Source organism: Chelonia mydas, chromosome 7 (assembly GCF_015237465.2).
Source record: "Chelonia mydas isolate rCheMyd1 chromosome 7, rCheMyd1.pri.v2, whole genome shotgun sequence".
Lineage (NCBI taxonomy): Eukaryota > Metazoa > Chordata > Testudines > Cheloniidae > Chelonia > Chelonia mydas.
In genome coordinates, this window is record NC_057853.1 from 51206554 (window position 1) to 51227539 (window position 20986).

Consider the following 20986-nt stretch of genomic DNA (forward strand, 5'->3'; position numbering starts at 1 on the left):
GATAACGAGGAAGATGCTGGTGCTGTAGGGTTCTCCACAACCATTGGTGGCCCAGCGGCTTGCTCCCTCTTGGACCTACGGGGTCCTTGTGCGCGAGTCTTTGTGCACAGGCGGAAGACAGGACAGCTGGTCTCTCTGAGGCTCCAGACACTGACCGGGTGGCCTTGAAGGGCTGAGTGAACCCGCAAAGGTTCCATGGGTACCACGGCACCGGCCACTGTGCCTGAGGCCATGGGGCCGATTCCAGTGCCGACAGTGTAGCTGGTACTGCAGCTTGTCCTGCCGTCAGGGAACCTCGCTCTGAACCAGGGCTGGATCCTGAGGGGTTGCTCCCAGGACAGAGTGGAACGGTGGCTCTGTCCTGACTGGTGCCAGTCATTCCTCCTAGAGTTTGATTTGGAGCAGGGTCTTAGGGACTGGTGGTGCTTGATGCATCTGCACCAGCTTGGAGCCAGTGATCTATGTCTTGCACTTGACTAATGTTACCGGGATGAGGAGTGGGACCTGGAGTCACAATGGGCCTGGTGCCAGGAAGTGCCCGCACGCAGTGATGCCCTCCTAGGGAATCAATGATGGTCCGAGGAATGGTAACGTCGATCCCTCAATGGGTCCCTGGAGTGGAACCGTGGTCTCTGAGATACCGGGTGCTGGGACCAGTACTCCTGCCGGGGTGGGGGAGGGAAGGAGAGAAGAGATAGCCAGCGAGCTGCCTCTTGAGCCTCTCTTCTCATGCACAAGGTCTGGGGACCAAATGTGGCTGCACTGCGTCTGCCTTTTGCGATCAGAGGCATGGCGGCTACGGGAGAGCGAGCACTGGCGGGACATCCCCCACAACAGGGAATGGTGCGGCTGAGGTGGGGACTGAAGCAGTCTGAACGCGAGTTTACCCTGTGACTGGGGAACAGCAGGATCCAGTGTGGGCGGCACCAGGAGAGACGTGATCTCCTGTGCTGCCTACAGGGCTTCTGGCATGGATGGTACCTGGACCTGACGGAAGCCTCTGTCGCTATCCGGGGTAGCTGGTGGGGAGCAGGCTAGGCTCCACTGCTCCACCGGAGCTTGCGCCTGAGATCCCGATGGGGGCGAAGAGTTGCCAGGCATGGGATCTTGCTCACACCCAGTCTTATCCTTCCCCTTGTGGGAGGTTGGAGACCTACCTAGCACTGTCTTCATGGGCTTCTTGGTCGGAGCCACAGATGGGGACCGGTGCCAACCAGTGGACGGTCCCTGTGGGGACCTGCATACTGAGATCATGGTGCTCGGTGCCCAGCACCAGAGCAATGCTCCGACTCGGCTGAGGGCTGATTCCATAAGGAGCACTCTTAAATTAATATTGCGCTCCTTCTTAGTCCTTGGCTTGAAGGACTTGCACATTTTGCACTTTTCACTAATGTGCCCTTTGCCCAAGCAACTCAGACAACTGCTGTGTGGATCACTAATGGGCATGGGCCTCTTGCAGCGATCACAGGGCTTAAAGCCTGGGGCATGCCCTGTCCCGAGGCAAAGTCCCGTTCGGGACCTACGAAGTCCCTAACTATAGCTAAGGGATTTACAAACACTAACAGAAAACTATATACACTAGAATACACGAATTAACTAGTTTGTATGAACAAGCAGCAACAGCAGTAGTTAAAGCAGCAACAGTTCCAGCACTGTCACTGGCAGCAAGAAGGAACTGAGGGTGGGGGGAGCTAGCGGCGCCATATATATTGCGGCATGTGCGCGCCACTCCAGGGGGTGCCAGAGCTGGTCCCCTACGGATACTGCTGAGGGAAAAACTTCTGGCACCAGTGCATGTGGGGAGGACACACACCTAAGCTGAATGGACACGAGCAAGCACTCAAACTCGGAACTCACTGATCATTAATACAATTGTGTGGGCGCATGTATGGGTTGTAGTAGGAAGACAGCCTGAGACATAAGCCCTTGTATCAGAGGCCTGGTAGAAGGCAGGACCTGCTCACAGAATCTGGCAAGAACAGGGCTGATATTGCAGAAATACACATTCCTAAGAAGTGCTAAGCACAGAGTACTCATGAAAACCCATCCTGATATCAAGTGGTACCAGAACATCCCAATATCAAGGATGGTACAAAAACATTCCCCAAGGATAACAGGAACACACTGACCCCTCCTAAAAGATAAGGTCAGGATGACAGTACGTAATAGAGATGTTTTCATCAAACCAACATGTATAAGGTAATACAGGGGTCTCAAACTCAAATCACCATGAGGGCCACATGAGGACTAGTACTTTGGCCCGAGGGCCGCATCACTGAAACCTTTTCATACAATGATACAAAAGTATAGTCAAAAATGAAGAGTAATATAGTATGCTATTAAAAGTTAATGTATTAACTTTTTAAAAACTGTAATGCAAAAAGTCAGTGCCAATTTTGACAGTCATTTCACTTAGTTGGCAGCGTTTTGCATCAACCAGAGCATCAATATTCAGTTTGATATCCTGAGATGAAACCAATCTCAGTGTTGCTTTCAAATGTTTATCAATGAGCCTTGACCTTAATCTTCATGGAAGAGGAAACAAAACTGTTCACATATATATGTACTTCCAAACATTGCCATTACCCTTGCGGAAGCAGAGAATAACATGGAAAATCTTTCTTGTGAAAGAAACTGGTAGAATTCTGGAATTCCAAAATCTGTACACTTCTGCTTCAAAATGGTATCACACTGAAGCTCCACTAACTCCATCTGTATTTCCTCTGCAACATTGACAATTTTCCACACCATTTGCTGTGGACAAAAGTTGAAATCTTTAAACCGCACTTCAAACTGTTTGTGTAAGTTAGAAAGGATATCTGTATATTCTTTCAAGGATTTGGATTCAACTTTTCCTAAGGAATTCAGAGTTGAGAAATGGATCAAACTGCCAGCAGTCAGCTGTTTCCTGCATAAAGTAAGCTTGACTTTGAATGTCGTAACACTGTCGTACATTTGTGTTATAACCTGTTTTCTACCCTGAAGCTTCAAGTTCAGTGCATTCAGGTGATCAGTTACATCTGTTAGAAAAGCAAGGTTGCAGATAAAAGTGGAATCAGCAGGCTGAGGAACCTCCTTGTTTTTCATTTTCATAAAGGAATCAATCTCTTCTCTAAGTCCAAAAAACCACTTCAAAACATTTCCATGACTCAGCCCATCTAACTTGAGTGTGATACAGAAGTTCCCCATATTCACTGTCCCTACTTGCTAGAAAACTGTGATTCAGCCCTCGTGCACGTATAAAATTAATGGTTTTAACAACTACATCCATAACTCCATTTGTCGACTTTTACTACACAGGGCTTTTTGGTGCAAAATGCAATGTATACTGGTGAAGCCAATTCCTGGTATATTGAGGCTGTTCAGTTTGGTCTTCAATAATCCAACCACATCAATGTTTTCAGAGCACATTGATGGGGCACCATTCATAGCCAAAGATACAAGTTTGTTCCATGGCAACTCAGCTTTTTCAATGCACTCTTCCAGTCTTTAAATATGTCCCGTCCCACTGTGGTACCCTTCAGTGGCATTAAGTCTAGCAATTCTTCAGTTATATTCAAATTACAATCCACACCTCTTATGAACACTGCACACAGTGCAGTATCTGATACATCTGTACTCTTTATCAAGAGCAACTGAAAATGCTTCGAAGCCTTTTGCCATTTGAATCAATTGTTTTTGCACATTACCTGCTAAATCCATTATCCTGAAGGCAACTGTATTGGCAGACATGCTTATGCCTTCAAAAACTTTCTTCCTATCAGGACATAAAATTTCGCTGGCCCTCAAAAGACATTCTTTTATGAATAGGCCTCTGTAAAAAATCATAATGAATTAGCTATCATTTCGCTTATCACAAAATTTGCTCTTACTGAATCTTCGCTAGACTTGTTAATCTCTGAAAAGAAATTTCTTTGCTTGGCAAATGCTGCTTTAAGCTGCTGAACTTTTTCCTCTCCGATTTTTCCGGTGGATGCATCATATTTTCGTGGTGCATTGTGTTGTAGGGATTTCCCTACACCCCCCCCTTTGGGGGTGTTTACCCACCGTGAATTTCCCCAATCCCCCCCCCTCCCCCCAGTTTTATGAACTAATTACATGCAGTGTTGCCACTTTAGTGATTGCTTGGAAATCTGAATTGAAATTGAAACATTAATATACACTTTAAAAGCATATTGTGATGGGGCAAGGCCAGATGGCTATAGAAAAGTAGTGGGAGATAGATATATTAGCTCCAGGCTAAACAAATCCCTGGTACCAGGTTAAGTGAAATGGAAACTGCTCCAGGTCAATTAAGACACCTGGGGCCAATTAAGAACTTTCCAGAAGGCAGGGAGAATGCTAGGTTGATTGGGACACCTGAAGCCAATCAGGGGCTGGCTGAAACTAGTTAAAAGCCTCCTAGTGAGTCAGATGGGTGTGCATGTCAGGAGCTGTAGAAGGAAGTTGTGCTGTTGGAGAGGCTGAGTAGTACACACTGTATCAGGCACAAGGAAGGAGGCCCTGAGGTAAGGGTGAAGTGGAGCTTGAGGAAGTGAGGGCTGCTGTGGGGGAAGTAGCCCAGGGAATTGTACATGTCATGTTTCTAAAAGGTCAGCTACCATAGCTGATACTATTAGGGTCCCTGGGCTGGAGCCCGGAGTAGAGGCTAGGCCTGGGCTCCCCCCCTCCCCCAACCTTTGCCCCCCGATTAATCACTGAGACTGGGAGACAACAGAGTCTGTGCAAGGAAGGATAACTTCTCCTCATCTCCCTTGCTGGCTTATGATAATGGCTCAGTAGACTGTGACCCTTGTCTCTAGAGAAAGAAGGGTTACGTGGGGGGTCACAGTGAGCTTCTGAGGCTAGCGAAATCCACCAGGAAATGCGGGACCCACAGAGGCAAGGACAGAGCTTTGTCACAATATACAGTGTATGGTAAAATAAGTGTATCTGAAAAAGTACAATAGATTTGAAAAGTATAAACATAGACTAGCTTCCTTATGCAGCTGGTGTTTTTATGACCATATCAGTGCATTCATTTTGGTGATGTTGGCCAACCTAATAATTTCAAATTATGATTTGTAAGCAAAGTCTAAATGCGCTGTCCCTGACAGCTAGTCATGAGCTGGGGGGAAAGGCTTCAGGACCAGATTGTATTTACATTCACACCTAATCTACCTAGGTATCCAGCAAATAGAGCTGTGTTGCCCAAGTGATAGATTTTGGCTGGGGTTGGGTTACAAATCACTTGAATGCAGGGGGTAAAGAAACGTTGTTATTCTTATTGTATGAATAAAGGGCAGTAGAACTGTACTTAGCCTCTCCGGATTGAGGGCATCAAGAGAGAGTGGGGACAGGTGTTTTGCTTGATGGTCTGCCTGAGTCACAAGTACTATTTGACCTGCCCCTCTCCACTGTTTAAAGACAGAGCTGATTAGTCTCCATAGATAGTCTTTGTTCTGTTAAGTGACCTCTACAGCTGAATGACAGGTTTCAGAGTAGCAGCCGTGTTAGTCTGTATCCGCAAAAAGAAAAGGAGGACTTGTGGCATAAGCTTTTATGAGCTACAGCTCACTTCATCGGATGCATCCTTTGAAGTGAGCTGTAGCTCATGAAAGCTTATGCTCAAATAAATTTGTTAGTCTCTAAGGTGCCACAAGTCCTCCTTTTCTTCTTACTACAGCTGAAATCACTGATAATCAGGTCTAAGTGCTTAGACCTGCTGTGGGACAGTGTTTCTGTGGAAGAGACGGCCCAGTCTGCACTAGCAGCGAGGTTCCCACACTGACAGCTCAGCTGAAATCACTGAGAGCTCGGTGGAACCTCAAGAGACCAACTTGCAGAGGTCACAGTGGCAGTTGGCAGCAGAAGGTGATGGCACATGGCTATTGGTAACAAAAGCGATGAAGTGAATGGTGGCACAACGAACAACAGTGGACAGAGTGAACGGTGAGCAGCTGGAGGAACGAGCAAGGTGCCTTCTTGCCCCCCACCTGGGCGGTGAACTCATGTGAAAGCACCTCTGAACTTTGAGTCTCCATTGACCAAAGACAACACTGGTGAGTGTTAATGAGGCTGTTAAGAATGCTAATACTTTCTATTTAGGCAAGAGATACCACACACTACAAACTGGAGGCCAATGTTAAGTGCATTGTCACTTGTTCATCCTGAAGTTGAACACTGGTTCCGAACAAGACCAGCAAATGCTCACTATCTTTCCGCAAGAAACTCAACTGACTGGCTAGACGCATGTGGTGCAACAGTGAAAGACTCAACTGTTGAAAAAGTGAAGACCTCTCTCACCATATTCAAAAAATGTGCATATATGGCTGATGAATGTACCAATGAAAATGGTCATCAAGTATTAAGTCATTGTGTACATTATCTTGATGTCAGTGGTAGGCCAGTACATGTATTTCTAGATGTTCAAGTTATAGAAGACAGATTGGTTGCATTTGTGACAATCCACATCTTAGAGTTACATGCTTGTCAATTGGACCCCAAACAAATGGCTGCTTGTGCATTTGATGGAGCTGCAAACTTCTCTGGAAGACATGGTGGAGCACAAGCTTTGCTCAGAGAAGTGTAACCCTAGTCTCTCCTATACACACTGCAGAAGCCATCTACTCCAACTAGTGCTAGTACGAGCTGCAGACTCTTCAAAAGACATTTAAAAGCTATACATTTAATGTCTTAATTAAATTTTTTTTCAGCAGAAGTCCAAAAAGACTGAATATCTTGGAAAATATAGAAGATACACTGGGACTGAAGTTCAAATTAGTCCAACCTGCGAAAACCCTCTGGCTTTCTCATGAGTGATCCTTGGCTGTTGTCTTAAAATTACTCCAGCCATTATTACTGGCTTTGGAAAGTATCAACCAAGATGGGATAGATCAAAGTAGTGAGGCTGGTGGATTACTTTTGCTAGTACGTTCAGAGAAGACTATTGCCATTCTCTCTCTTGTAAGTCTACTGTTGAAACCACTTGGGTCATTAAACAATGCAATCCAGGCATCTGCTACAACAGTAGTAGATCTTTGTCCAGCAATAGAAGCTACACTTGGATCAAACAAACAGAGATAGCCATTGAAAATGTACTGGAAGAAGCAAGGATTTCAGTTCAGAAGTTGACTAAGGCACGTAACTTTTACAAATCCCTGTCTTATAAAACACTGACAGTTGAGTGGAGTGAGTCACTACCAGCAATGGGGCTGCCATGTGCTCAGGACAGAACAGAGAATTTGAACACAGAGTGGAATATCATATGACGAATGAATGAAGATTTGACTTCAACTTCTTTTTTATCATCACTAGTGGCTTAACCCAATCTTTATGCCATGTTTCCTCAGCTGAAAGAAGTAGGAATTCATCTCTTGCTACTCCCAGTCACAACAGCTACAGTTGAGCGTTCTTTTTCATCATTGAATAGAATTTTGTGTTTTGAAAGAAGTCGCCTTCTGCCTGATCATGTGAATGAACTAATGAGCATATCAATTGAAGGAATGGAACTACCGGACACAAGAGAAGCCACCAAAGATGAATGCATTGCATTCAAGAAGTTCATAAACAGAGTTGTGCAAAATTATAACAAATCAAGAAGGATGTAGATGTAGTGCTTCATAGAAGGCTTGAGTAGCCAACTTTAATTTGTGTGATGATTTTTAAAGTCTAATAAAATGGTCATGAAACATTTTTCAGTTTTTACTATGGTGCCATACAGCCCACCTTCACCCTCACGGTCTCACCCCTCATCGGCCCTGACCCTGACCCTGTAAATTTGAACCCCCCCCGCCCCATTTCAATTCCTGGGGAAAACACTGGGTGCCGATGCACGTTATATTCCTTGGAAACAGCAATCGTTTGCTGACAAATAAGGCATTGAATTTTATCTTTTATCTCCGTGAAAAAAATATAAATTCTCCCATTTGTCTTGGAAAACTCCCTTTTCTTCCATGAGTGTTCTTTTTTTCGATGAAGTCATTTCCGAGTGGTTTTAATAAAATATAAACACTCAGTAATGCACCTCAAAGGACAAAACAAGCACTTATTTTTAGAATTACTTCTGTTAAAGCCACCCCCTCTGCCCCCGCCCCCACTCCACCCCTTCCATGAGGCCCCACCCCTATTCCAACCCCTTCCCCAAATCCCCGCCCCACATCCTTCTCCACCTCCTCCCCCGAGCCCGCCGCTCCTCCTACCTCCCTCCTGGAAAGCACTAAGCACCACCAAATAGCTGTTTGGCAGCAGGAAGCACCTGGAGGTAGGCAGAGGAGCAGGGACGCGGCGCACTGGGTGGGGGGGAAGGAGAGGGGTGTGGGGGAGGGGAGCTTGGCGGCCACAGGAAATAACTCCGGGGGGTGGGCGGGAGCTTGGCGGGCCGCAACAAATAACTCTGAGGGCCGCATGTGGCCCGCAGGCCACGTGTTTGAGACCCCTGAGGTAATAAGTGATAACTAGCCACGTCAGGGGGCAGTAACCACAGTAACTATGTCAGAGGGGCAGTACTTACTTGCTTGTATCGTGGTATAAAGATATATCTCAGAGGGAGTATCATTGTCTGGCCTAGGGAGGAACGGAAAGTCCCGCCGTTCACTGAGCTGGTCCATTGTTATGGGCATTCATGGATTAGTGGTCCAGTAGAGTCTGCGGCATATTAGTACAGTGCTTCGTTGACAAGAAACCTGGCCTGGTGCCTTCGTCCCTTAACGGATCTTGTGGTCATTGGGTGGTTTGCTCGAGGTCTGCAGTGCCAGCTGTCTGCGCAAGGCTGGGGTGGCACACAGAGGGAACACACACACGGCCAAACATCTATCATCATCTAACCACATGGGTGACATGCAAAATTACAAACGTGATGGAATTATGTTCTCAATTGTGTGCCAGGCAGAACTTAAGGTACCCACCCAAGACAAAGGAATGTGGTTCCACCTGCTTGCATGCGTCTCCAAGGTAACTTGAGAGACACTAGAAATCCATTTACAGAAAAGGTAAACAAAGCCACCAGGCTACCAAGGGGAGGAGATAACCACTCATTATCACCGGAGGGAGGAACCAGCATGAAGTCTTTGCCAGACCACATCACATCTCTTCCCTGCAGGAGAAAAGGGGGTATGCAGGCATACATTTCAGAAGAATACACAAAGCTTTACTGAATTATAAAGAGATGGTCAGAGAACCCCTGAGTGATCCTTTTAGTTAAAGAGACATCAAAACCAAGCACTTTGAACTCTGTAAAAGATCAAAGCCAGAGGAGCTGGTCAGCCCTTGCTGGAGAAGAGACTTGCTGAGAGACTCCTTTTTGACCAAATGACTCTAGTTTGTTAGATCAGGTTTTAGTCTTAAGAGGGTATATTTGCTTTTGTTTCCCTGTCACCCTATCTTTATTATACTTGATATCACTTAAATCTATGCCTTTTTGATTAATAAACTTGCTTTACTTTTAATATAAACTAACACAGCGCTGTGATTGAAATAAGAGTGTTTGTCAAAACCCCAGTTAAATTAATGAGTTGCTGTTTACTGTCTCCTTAGAAGAGCAGCAAACTTAGTAACTTCTGTGAGAGTCCAAGAGCAGGCTGGACACTACAGGCAAAACGAAAAAAAAAAAAAAAGAGGAGTCCTTACGGCACCTTAGAGACTAACAAATGTATTTGGGCATAAGCTTTCATGGGCTACAGCCCACTTCATCAGATGCATGGAGTGAAAAATACAGTAGGCAGATATATATTACAGCACATGAAAAGATGGGAGTTGCCTTACCAAGTGTGTGTGTGTGTGTGTGGGGGGGGGTGTCAGTGCTAACGGGCCAATTCAATCAAGGTGGAAGTGGCCTATTCCCAACAGCTGACAAGAAGGGGTGAATATCAACAGAGGGAAATTACTTTTTGTAGCGACCCAGCCACTTCCAGTCTTTATTCAGGCCTAATTTGATGGTGTCAAGTTTCCAAATTAATTCCAGTTCTGCAGTTTCCCGTTGAAGTCTGTTTTTGAAGTTTTTTTGTTGAAGAATGGCCACTTTTAAATCTGTTATAGAATGTCCAGGGAGATTGAAATGCTCTCCTACTGGTTTTTGAATGTTACAATTCTTGATGTTTGTGTCCATTTATTCTTTTGCATAGAGACTGTCTGGTTTGGCCAATGTACATGGAAGAGGGGCATTGCTGGCACATGAGGGCATATATCACATTGGTAGATGTGCAGGTGAACGAGCCCCTGAGGGTGTGGCTGATGTGGTTAGGTCCTATGATGGTGTCCCTTGAATAGATATGCAGACAGAGTTGGCAATGGGGTTTGTTGCAAAGATTGGCTCCTGGGTTAGTATTTTTGTTGTGTGGTGTGTAGTTGCTGGTGAGTATTTGCTTCAGGATGGGGGCTGCCTGTAAGCAAGGACTGGCCTGTCTCCCAAGGTCTGTGAGAGTGAGGGATCGTCCTTCAGGATAGGTTGTAGATCCTTGACGATGCGCTGGAGACTGCGCTAGTTGGGGACTGTACGTGATGGCTAGTGGCGTTCTGTTACTTTCTTTGTTGGGCCTGCCCTGTAGTAGGTGACTTCTGGGTACCCTTCTGGCTCTGTCAATCTGTTTCTTCACTTCCCCAGGTGGGTATTGTAGTTTTAAGAACACTTGACAGAGATCCTGTAGGTGTTTGTCTCTGTCTGATGGATTGTAGAAAATGCGGTTGTATCTTAGGGCTTGGCTGTAGACAATGGATCATGTGATGTGGTCTGGATGAAAGCTGGAGGCATGTAGGCAAGTATAGCAGTCAGTAGGTTTCGGTATAGGGTGGTGTTTATGTGACCATCGCTTATTTGCACTGTAGTGTCCAGGAAGTGGATCTCTTGCACTTCAATCTCCCTGGACACTCAACAACAGACTTAAAAGTCAAGGAATAACATGGCTACCCCTCTGAAACTTGTCTACAGGGGGACAGTGAAGGAGATGTTCAGGACTGGGGGTGGTGGTGTTGGGGTCACATTGCAAGGAGTAACCCAGGCTGGTGGAAGCCAGAGTGAGCTGCTGCACTGTAAGCATGCTGCTTGTACCAGGGCTCTGAGCCAAAGCAACACAGCAGACACCTAGGGTTACAGGGCAGGCAGTGACAACTCAACCCTGATGTGGGTGGAACTCCAAAGCACCACAATCGGTCACTGGAGACTGCGCCAAAAGCAATCTCAGTGGACTGCCCCAAATCTTTCAATGAAACCTTCCTGTCGTCCCTCTCCCACCAGACCCTCCCCGCTCACTAGAGCAACCATTCCCCAACCGCTTCCCCCTACAACTACCCCAGTGTTCCCCCAGCCCCCCATAACCTGGATTGCCTGCCCAACCAACAGCACCACAGATCCACCCCCTTTTCCTCATTCCAGGTCTCTCATTCCCCCAGCCCATTCTATGGCCGCTTCCCAGAAGCTCCAGTCCCAATCTCCCCTCTACCTCACCCAACCCTCCTTAATTCTCCCTTACCTTCCTCCCACTACTCTCACCCTCCCTGCACCAGCTCCCTATCATCGCCTCTCCCACTGCTCTCTGCCTTATCTCCTCCCAAGGATTCCTAAACAGGAACTTTGCATTGTCTCTTTCAACAGATGGGCCCATCTGACTGTCACAAGCTCAACACACTTGGGAAGTAATTATAGTAACGTGCCAGCTCTGCTATGGTTAAGGTTCAACATTTTTCTGTTTAGAGATCTACTATTCTAATTGCTCTAAACTCCACACGCCTACTCCGATTGCCTAGAATTATGTTGCTTATCATGAGGGAGAGGGGCAGAGTTAGTTATGCTCCAGCAAGGCCTACCTCAATTACAAACAGTGAACCAAAGGCTGGGAAACCAGAGCAGGCCTGGCCTTGGTAAAATAACACACTAGGTATTGGCTGACCAAGTAAGCACATTCTTGACTGGAGAGGATGGTACAAGAACACCCAGAGTTCCCAAGTAACCACATAAACACATTCTTGAGAGATGGTGCAAGAACACACCAACCCCTTGTAAGATAAGGATGGGATGACAGGATAATGGATGGGGATGTTTTGTTCCAACTAGCAGGTACCAGGTGTAGCGCTGATAACTAACCACGTCAGGAGTGTGATACGCAACTTGTTTCTATCAATGTATAAAAGGAGAAGTCATAGGAGGGGCACCTTTGGCCAGCCTAGGGGGCAATGTCCTGGTGCACTGACTGAGCTAGTACCATTGTTACAGGCTTACATAGGTTAGTGTTCCTGTAGCTCCTTCACCACTGAACCGAGCCTGTGGTCTTATGAACAACATCGAGGTCTGCTGAATGAACATGCAGCGCTGTCTGCTACTGCAGCTAAGATTGGCGCTCCAAGAACAGTACTTCCGCTCCAGCAGCAACCACACACAAATGTGGGGTTATTTGATCAAGAGGTTCCCGAGATACTCCCCCACCCCCAAAAGCAGCTTTTTACAAACTCACCATGCTCTTATAACATTTCCTTGCACCAACCTTGGGCTAAAACTGTGGTTCTCATTGTCCTCCAACTGATCTCAGGCACTTGGTCTTTATCTCAGCTAGCACTGCCTCTTTGGGCAAGCAGTATTGAAAAAGTTTAATAACTAGAGTTTGGCTCTTGCTGATCTGAAATTCCAAACTGTAGAGTTAAAGAGACTGAAATGCACATGGACACCAAGACTAAGGCTCTTTAAGAGCCAGAGTGTTTCCAACAATCAGCTGTCACAGTAATTGTTTGGCTAGAGGGGGTACGCTGTGGCCACTGAAAATAAGCTACACCCATGCATTTGAGTATGAGCCCTACCAGAGACATCTTGCAGACAACATGTATTGTGCATCTTTCTTGGGTTCTGCCCTGATATGAACATTTCTGGGTTAAGAACAATATTTCAAAGTGCGCTAAAATCCACATGCCAAATTTGGCCTGGTCTGCATGTAAAAGATTTGCCAGCATGGTTCTGTTGGTTATGGGATTGAAAAATCACATCCCCAGCCAACATAGCTATGGCAAAAAAAAGCTCTGTGTAGACACAGTTATAGTGGCAAAAAAGTCCATTAAAATAAATCAAGGAAATTAAAAACCCATAAACTACATGAATGCAGAGTTAAGGTTGTCCAGTGCTGTCTCATGCCCTCCCAGAACATGGATGATGGCTAAACTTAAACCTCTGAAAACCAGGAAACGAAGAGTTAAAGTACGTCACCCCTATAACGCTACTTTAACTCTGCCCCTACCCCTAAGCCTAGAGCTTCAAGAGCCACTGAGAATAGTTCAGGAAGGATGGTACAAATCTTAATAAACTACAAAGGGAAGTAGAGGACCCTCTGTCTCGAAGTCTTCAGGCCAAGACTGGCTGCCTTTCAGGAAGATCATTTAGTCAGACACCAGGTATTCAGCTCAATACCATAGTAACTGGATGAAATTCTATGGTCTGTGTTACACAGGAGGTCAGACTAGATAACCTAATAAGGACCCTCTGTCCTTAAAGTCCATTAATCTACAATAGATACAAGGAAGGACTGAGAGAACGTCATTGTTTGTGTTGTGCTCCAGAGAGTTGAACACCAGTATTTATCGGCATGCACTCCAGCTGCGTGCACTGTGTCAGCTGTAGCTGTAATTAAATGAGGGATTAGTTGGAGCCCTTGGCAGAGCTGTGACAGTGATATGAAGAGAGGTGCATGTGAATCTTGACAGACAAGTTTGCCTCATTTCAGTGCTGAATATTGTAGGTTGTGTCAGTAAAGGCACACAAACTGTGTTCTTGCCATGGGGATTGTCAGCAGTCTGGTACCATACATGTTAACTGTCACCCAGGCTTAGTGAGGAATAAGTGAAGGCAATGACTCAGAAGGAATCCTGAGTGCAAGGGCAAAGGGGTGGTAACTTTCTGCTAGTCTGAGATGCTTTGTGTGCAGTAGGCTCAGTGTTTAACTGTAGCCTGGGGTAGGTAGCTTCTGTCTGCTACAATGGAAATAAACCCACATTTTCCCTTCTCAAAGAGAAGATGTTAGACTTTGTGCTACCCTGTCATGTGCTCTGTTCCCAAAGTGTTCTGTAGTGGGGAGGGCAGAGCATTAGCATGTGTGTCACTGGCATGTCGGGCTGTTGCTGAAACAGGGCAGAGCTGAGGTTGCATTGTGGGGACGATGTGAACCTTAACTCTTCATTTCCCCTTCTAATATCTGAGGGGACAGGAATCCTTACCCAGCGAGGTCACATTCTCATAGTTCTCCTGCATGACGTCTCTGTAGAGGGCTCTCTGAGCAGGGTCCAGCAGAGACCACTCCTCCTTGGTGAAATACACAGCCACCTCCTCGAATGTCACCGACCCCTGAAAGAGCAAGAGCCCCCCACTCAGTACCTGCTGCCCCAGAGGCAGTCCTACTAGTTATGGGGGAGCAGGGCCAGGAAAATGGAAGCTCTGGGAGGTACAGACACCACAGTCCCCACCCCCCAACCTGCTCAGAGAAGCCAGAGGCATCAGAGTGAGGAGAGAAAGAGAGAGCCCCTCATCCCTCCCAGCACACAGAGGGGGTAGGGTCTTCACATTCATCATATACCTACTAGCCATAGCATCAGGAGATGGATCCTGCTGGAGGCTCTAAGGACAGCCCCATGGTAAGAATCCCAACATCCTCCCCATTGGCAGCAGCTGGATATGGGGGATGGGGCATCTCCCCTTAGCCTCACTGGTGGGTGCTGACAGCCTATGGCTGGTAGGTTCATGCTCCAGCACTGGAAATCTGGTAAGTTTTCCCAGCCCTGTCCAGGGGGTTGTTTCCTGTTTCACAAAAGAGGTAATTTCCACCCCTGGCCCCCATGGGTCTGTTTCTAGAATATAGGCCCAGGGTAAACTAGTCCCAGCAGGTTTGTCACACCTTATCCCCATTCCTTTCTATACCCGGGTAATTTCCTGGCCCCTGCAACCTCTAGATCAAACCCACAAGAATTTCCCACCTCCTAAATATTTACTGTCTTTCTTCCTCCAGTATCTCCCTGAAAATCCCTACCTGGACTGGCTCGACAGCAGCCATTTCTTTTCCCTGTTCCATGGGAGGATGAGACGATCTGGAGGAAAACATGGACGTTACTCTGCAGCCTGTCAGGGAAAGAAGGGCAACTAGGGAGATCATAGAATCATAGAATCATAGAATATCAGGGTTGGAAGGGACCCCAGAAGGTCATCTAGTCCAACCCCCTGCTCAAAGCAGGACCAAGTCCCAGTTAAATCATCCCAGCCAGGGCTTTGTCAAGCCTGACCTTAAAAACCTCTAAGGAAGGAGATTCTACCACCTCCCTAGGTAACGCATTCCAGTGTTTCACCACCCTCTTAGTGAAAAAGTTTTTCCTAATATCCAATCTAAACCTCCCCCATTGCAACTTGAGACCATTACTCCTCGTTCTGTCATCTGCTACCATTGAGAACAGTCTAGAGCCATCCTCTTTGGAACCCCCTTTCAGGTAGTTGAAAGCAGCTATCAAATCCCCCCTCATTCTTCTCTTCTGCAGACTAAACAATCCCAGCTCCCTCAGCCTCTCCTCATAACTCATGTGCTCTAGACCCCTAATCATTTTTGTTGCCCTTCGCTGGACTCTTTCCAATTTATCCACATCCTTCTTGTAGTGTGGGGCCCAAAACTGGACACAGTACTCCAGATGAGGCCTCACCAGTGTCGAATAGAGGGGAACGATCACGTCCCTCGATCTGCTCGCTATGCCCCTACTTATACATCCCAAAATGCCATTGGCCTTCTTGGCAACAAGGGCACACTGCTGACTCATATCCAGCTTCTCGTCTACTGTCACCCCTAGGTCCTTTTCCGCAGAACTGCTGCCTAGCCATTCGGTCCCTAGTCTGTAGCGGTGCATTGGATTCTTCCGTCCTAAGTGCAGGACCCTGCACTTATCCTTATTGAACCTCATCAGATTTCTTTTGGCCCAATCCTCCAATTTGTCTAGGTCCTTCTGTATCCTATCCCTCCCCTCCAGCGTATCTACCACTCCTCCCAGTTTAGTATCATCCGCAAATTTGCTGAGAGTGCAATCCACACCATCCTCCAGATCATTTATGAAGATATTGAACAAAACCGGCCCCAGGACCGACCCCTGGGGCATGCCACTTGACACCGGCTGCCAACTAGACATGGAGCCATTGATCACTACCCGTTGAGCCCGACAATCTAGCCAGCTTTCTACCCACCTTATAGTGCATTCATCCAGCCCATACTTCCTTAACTTGCTGACAAGAATGCTGTGGGAGACCGTGTCAAAAGCTTTGCTAAAGTCGAGAAACAATACATCCACTGCTTTCCCTTCATCCACAGAACCAGTAATCTCATCATAAAAGGCGATTAGATTAGTCAGGCATGACCTTCCCTTGGTGAATCCATGCTGACTGTTCCTGATCACTTTCCTCTCCTCTAAGTGCTTCAGGATTGATTCTTTGAGGACCTGCTCCATGATTTTTCCAGGGACTGAGGTGAGGCTGACTGGCCTGTAGTTCCCAGGATCCTCCTTCTTCCCTTTTTTAAAGATGGGCACTACATTAGCCTTTTTCCAGTCATCCGGGACTTCCCCCGTTCGCCACGAGTTTTCAAAGATAATGGCCAAGGGCTCTGCAATCACAGCCGCCAATTCCTTCAGCACTCTCGGATGCAATTCGTCCGGCCCCATGGACTTGTGCACGTCCAGCTTTTCTAAATAGTCCCTAACCACCTCTATCTCTACAGAGGGCTGGCCATCTCTTCCCCATTTTGTGATGCCCAGCACAGCAGTCTGGGAGCTGACCTTGTTAGTGAAAACAGAGGCAAAAAAAGCATTGAGTACATTAGCTTTTTCCACATCCTCTGTCACTAGGTTGCCTCCCTCATTCAGTAAGGGGCCCACACTTTCCTTGGCTTTCTTCTTGTTGCCAACATACCTGAAGAAACCCTTCTTGTTACTCTTGACATCTCTTGCTAGCTGCAGCTCCAGGTGCGATTTGGCCCTCCTGATATCTTTCCTACATGCCCGAGCAATATTTTTATACTCTTCCCTGGTCATACGTCCAACCTTCCACTTCTTGTAAGCTTCTTTTTTATGTTTAAGATCCGCTAGGATTTCACCATTAAGCCAAGCTGGTCGCCTGCCATATTTACTATTCTTTCGACTCATCGGGATGGTTTGTCCCTGTAACCTCAACAGGGATTCCTTGAAATACAGCCAGCTCTCCTGGACTCCCTTCCCCTTCATGTTAGTCCCCCAGGGGATCCTGGCCATCTGTTCCCTGAGGGAGTCAAAGTCTGCTTTCCTGAAGTCCAGGGTCCGTATCCTGCTGCTTACCTTTCTTCCCTGCGTCAGGATCCTGAACTCAACCAACTCATGGTCACTGCCTCCCAGATTCCCATCCACTTTTGCTTCCCCCACTAATTCTACCCGGTTTGTGAGCAGCAGGTCAAGAAAAGCGCCCCCCCTAGTTGGCTCCCCTAGCACTTGCACCAGGAAATTGTCCCCTACGCTTTCCAAAAACTTCCTGGATTGTCTATGCACCGCTGTATTGCTCTCCCAGCAGATATCAGGAAAATTAAAGTCACCCATGAGAATCAGGGCATGCGATCTAGTAGCTTCCGTGAGTTGCCGGAAGAAAGCCTCATCCACCTCATCCCCCTGGTCCGGTGGTCTATAGCAGACTCCCACCACTACATCACTCTTGTTGCACACACTTCTAAACTTAATCCAGAGACACTCAGGTTTTTCCACAGTTTCGTACCGGAGCTCTGAGCAGTCATACTGCTCCCTTACATACAGTGCTACTCCCCCACCTTTTCTGCCCTGCCTGTCCTTCCTGAACAGTTTATAACCATCCATGACTGTACTCCAGTCATGTGAGTTATCCCACCAAGTCTCTGTTATTCCAATCACGTCATAGTTCCTTGACATCACCAGGACCTCCAGTTCTCCCTGCTTGTTTCCAAGGCTTTGTGCATTTGTATATAAGCACTTGAGATAACCTGTTGATCGCCCCTCATTCCCAGTATGAGGCAGGAGCCCTCCCCTCACAGACATTCCTGCCTGTGCTTCCTCCCGGTATCCCGCTTTCCCACTTACCTCGGGGCTTTGGTCTCCTTCCCCCGGTGAACCTAGTTTAAAGCCCTCCTCACTAGGTTAGCCAGCCTGCTGGCAAAGATGCTCTTCCCTCTCTTCGTAAGATGGAGCCCGTCTCTGCCCAGCACTCCTCCTTCATGGAACACCATCCCATGGTCAAAGAATCCAAAGCCTTCTCTCCGACACCACCTGCGTAGCCATTCGTTGACTTCCACGATTCGACGGTCCCTACCCAGGCCTTTTCCTTCCACAGGGAGGATGGACGAGAACACCACTTGCGCCTCCAACTCCTTTATCCTTCTTCCCAGAGCCACGTAGTCCGCAGTGATCCGCTCAAGGTCATTCTTGGCAGTATCATTGGTGCCCACGTGGAGAAGCAGGAAGGGGTAGCGATCCGAGGGCTTGATGAGTCTCGGCAGTCTCTCCGTCACATCGCGAATCTTAGCCCCTGGCAAGCAGCAGACTTCTCGGTTTTCCCGGTCAGGGCGGCAGATAGATGACTCAGTCCCCTGGAGGAGAGAGTCCCCGACCACCACCACCCGCCTTCTCAGATCCAGAACCAGCTTTAGTTAATTTCACATCAAGTTCTCCTCCATCCCCCCAGGCTCTCTCCTTGTAGACAGATGTTCTAGACTCTGCCATGCACAAGTGGCTTTTGTCAGTCTCATGTGACATTCTCAGAAGAAAACGAGGGAAGTGTGAAATTACTATAAGGTGGGTGCATAACTAGTTGAAAGACCGTACTCGAGTTATTATCAATGGTTTGCTGCCAAATTAGAAGGTCATATCTAGTGGGGTCCCCCACAGGCATCTGTCCTGGGTGTGGAACTATTCAGTATTTTCATTAAAGACTTAGATAAGGGAGTGGTGAGTCTGATTATAAAATTTGTGGATGACACCAAGCTGGGAGGGGTTGCAAGCAATTCAGAGGATGGGATTAGAATTCAAAATGACCTTTACAAATTATTGAATTTGTTTGAAATTAACAACACGAATTTCAGTAAAAACTCACGCAAAGTACTACTTTTAGGAAGGAAAAATCAGGTAATAACAACTGGCTAGACAGTAGTCCTGCTGAAAAGGATTTGAAAGTCATAGTGGATCATAAACTGAATGAGTCAATGTGATGAAGTTGCAAAAAAGGCTAATATTCTGTAGTGTGTCTACTGGATGGAGTCTCATGTGTAAGACACCAGAGGTAATGTCCCAGTTCATTCAGCACTGGTGAGACTTCAGCTAGAGTACTGTGTCCAATTATGGGTGCCACACATACAAATGTTATGAACAAACTGGAGAGAGTCCAAAGGAGAACAACAAAAATGATCAAAGTTTTAGAAAACCTGACTTATGGGGAAAGGTTAATTAACTGGGCATGTTTAGTCTTGAGAAAAGACAGCTGAAATGGGATGAAATAGTCTTCAAATATCTAAGTGGCTGCTTCTGCATTGGTGGCTCTAGTCACCAACTGCATATAGACAGTCACTCACACCCAGGTTATGGCTGTTTATTGTCTTCCCCAAGAAAAAAGTGTACAAAAAGAAACACCAACAATAATCTGGTCAGAGGCTTAGACTGGGGCCCTCTGGCCCCCCGTAGCTTTCTGATCCAGGAGAGGAGGGGTCTTCACAGGGCTGGCTGGTCGGCCAGCCACTTTGGTTATCACAGCGTATCCTCTCCCTTGGCTGCCCTCCTCTCCACAGAGCTGAGCTCACCTTTATATTCCATCTGAGAGTGGGAGTCAATCATGAGGTGCTGGTCAGCTTTGTCAGCAGATGCCCAGCACCTGTCTGTTGGCCTTCTCTCTGGGGCAGAGGCAACTGCTCCCTCTTTCTCTCATCTCTCCTGGGCTATTACAGGACCTGCTCAGCCTGTTATTCTACTTTAAAGAGGATGGTGATTGTCAAGGTTACCTCCCCACTCTGAACTCTAGGGTACAGATGTGGGGACCCACATGAAATACCCCCTAAGCTTATTTTTACCAGCTTAGGTTAAAAACTTTCCCAAGGTACAAACTTTGCCTTGTTCTTGAACAGTATGCTGCCACCACCAAGTGATTTAGAGAAAACAGGGAAAGGACCACTGTAGCACAGCATGGTCGGTTTGCAGGTGGAAACGCCGTCCCCAAACGTATAGGCGTAGCTTTTCCAGAGTGCAGACAATGGCTTAATATTCCTTTTCACTGATTGACCAGTGGCTTTCCCTCTCAGACAGCTTCTTCTGAGAAACACGACAGGATGGAATTCTTGATTCGGTCATTCCTGCATTAAAACTGCTCCCACACCACGCTAGGATGCATCTGTGGTTACTAGGAACGGTTTGTCAAAGTCTGGGGCCCTTAGCACAGGGTCAGACATGAGTGTTGCTTTAAGTTAGTTAAAGGCCTTCTGACACTCTTCAGTCCACTGAACTGCATTTGGCTATTTCTTTTTGGTTAGGTCTGTCAGTGGGGTGGCGATTTGGCTGTATTGCGGTACAAAAAGCTTGTAATATCCGGCCAAGCCTAAGAAGGATTGGACCTGTTTCTTTGACTTTGGGACAGGCCACTTTTGGATAGCATCCACTTTGGCCTGTAGTGGGTTGATAGTTCCTTGACCCACCTGGTGTCCAAGGTAAGTCACTCTGTTTAGGCCTATTTGACACTTCTTAGCCTTAACAGTTAGTCCTGCCTCCCTTATGTGCTCGAAGACTTTTTGTAGATGTTCCAGGTGTTCTGCCCAGGAATCCGAAAATATGGCGACATCGTCAAGGTAGGCGACTGCATATTCTCCCAATCCTGCTAGGAGACCATCTACAAGTCTTTGGAAGGTGGCAGGTGCATTCCGCAGCCCAAAAGGGAGCACATTAAATTCATACAGCCAGACGTGTGATGAAGGCTGACCTTTCCTTGGCGGATTCATCTCGCGGTACCTGCCAGTACCCCTTGGTTAAGTCCAAGGTAGAG

At 47.0% G+C, this 20986-nt stretch overlaps 1 protein-coding gene across 5 annotated transcripts in view; it reads right to left on the reverse strand.

Annotated features, from left to right (window-relative positions):
- LOC114018226 (zinc finger protein 773) overlaps positions 1–20986 on the reverse strand; it is a 40728-nt gene that overhangs the window by 13000 nt on the left and 6742 nt on the right. For 3 of the 5 annotated variants that reach the window (XR_006292184.1, XR_006292182.1, XR_006292183.1), the window contains exons 2-3: positions 14973–15030; positions 14167–14293 (exon numbers count right to left, since the gene is read on the reverse strand). Coding sequence is in view for 2 of the 5 variants with exons in the window: in XM_043551171.1 (XP_043407106.1) it covers positions 14167–14293; positions 14973–15044 (199 nt within the window). In the remaining 3 variants the exon portion in view is untranslated. Of the gene's footprint in view, positions 1–14166; positions 14294–14972; positions 15062–20986 lie in introns of all 5 variants that reach the window. The other 2 variants (XM_043551171.1, XM_043551172.1) reach the window with 1 other exon arrangement.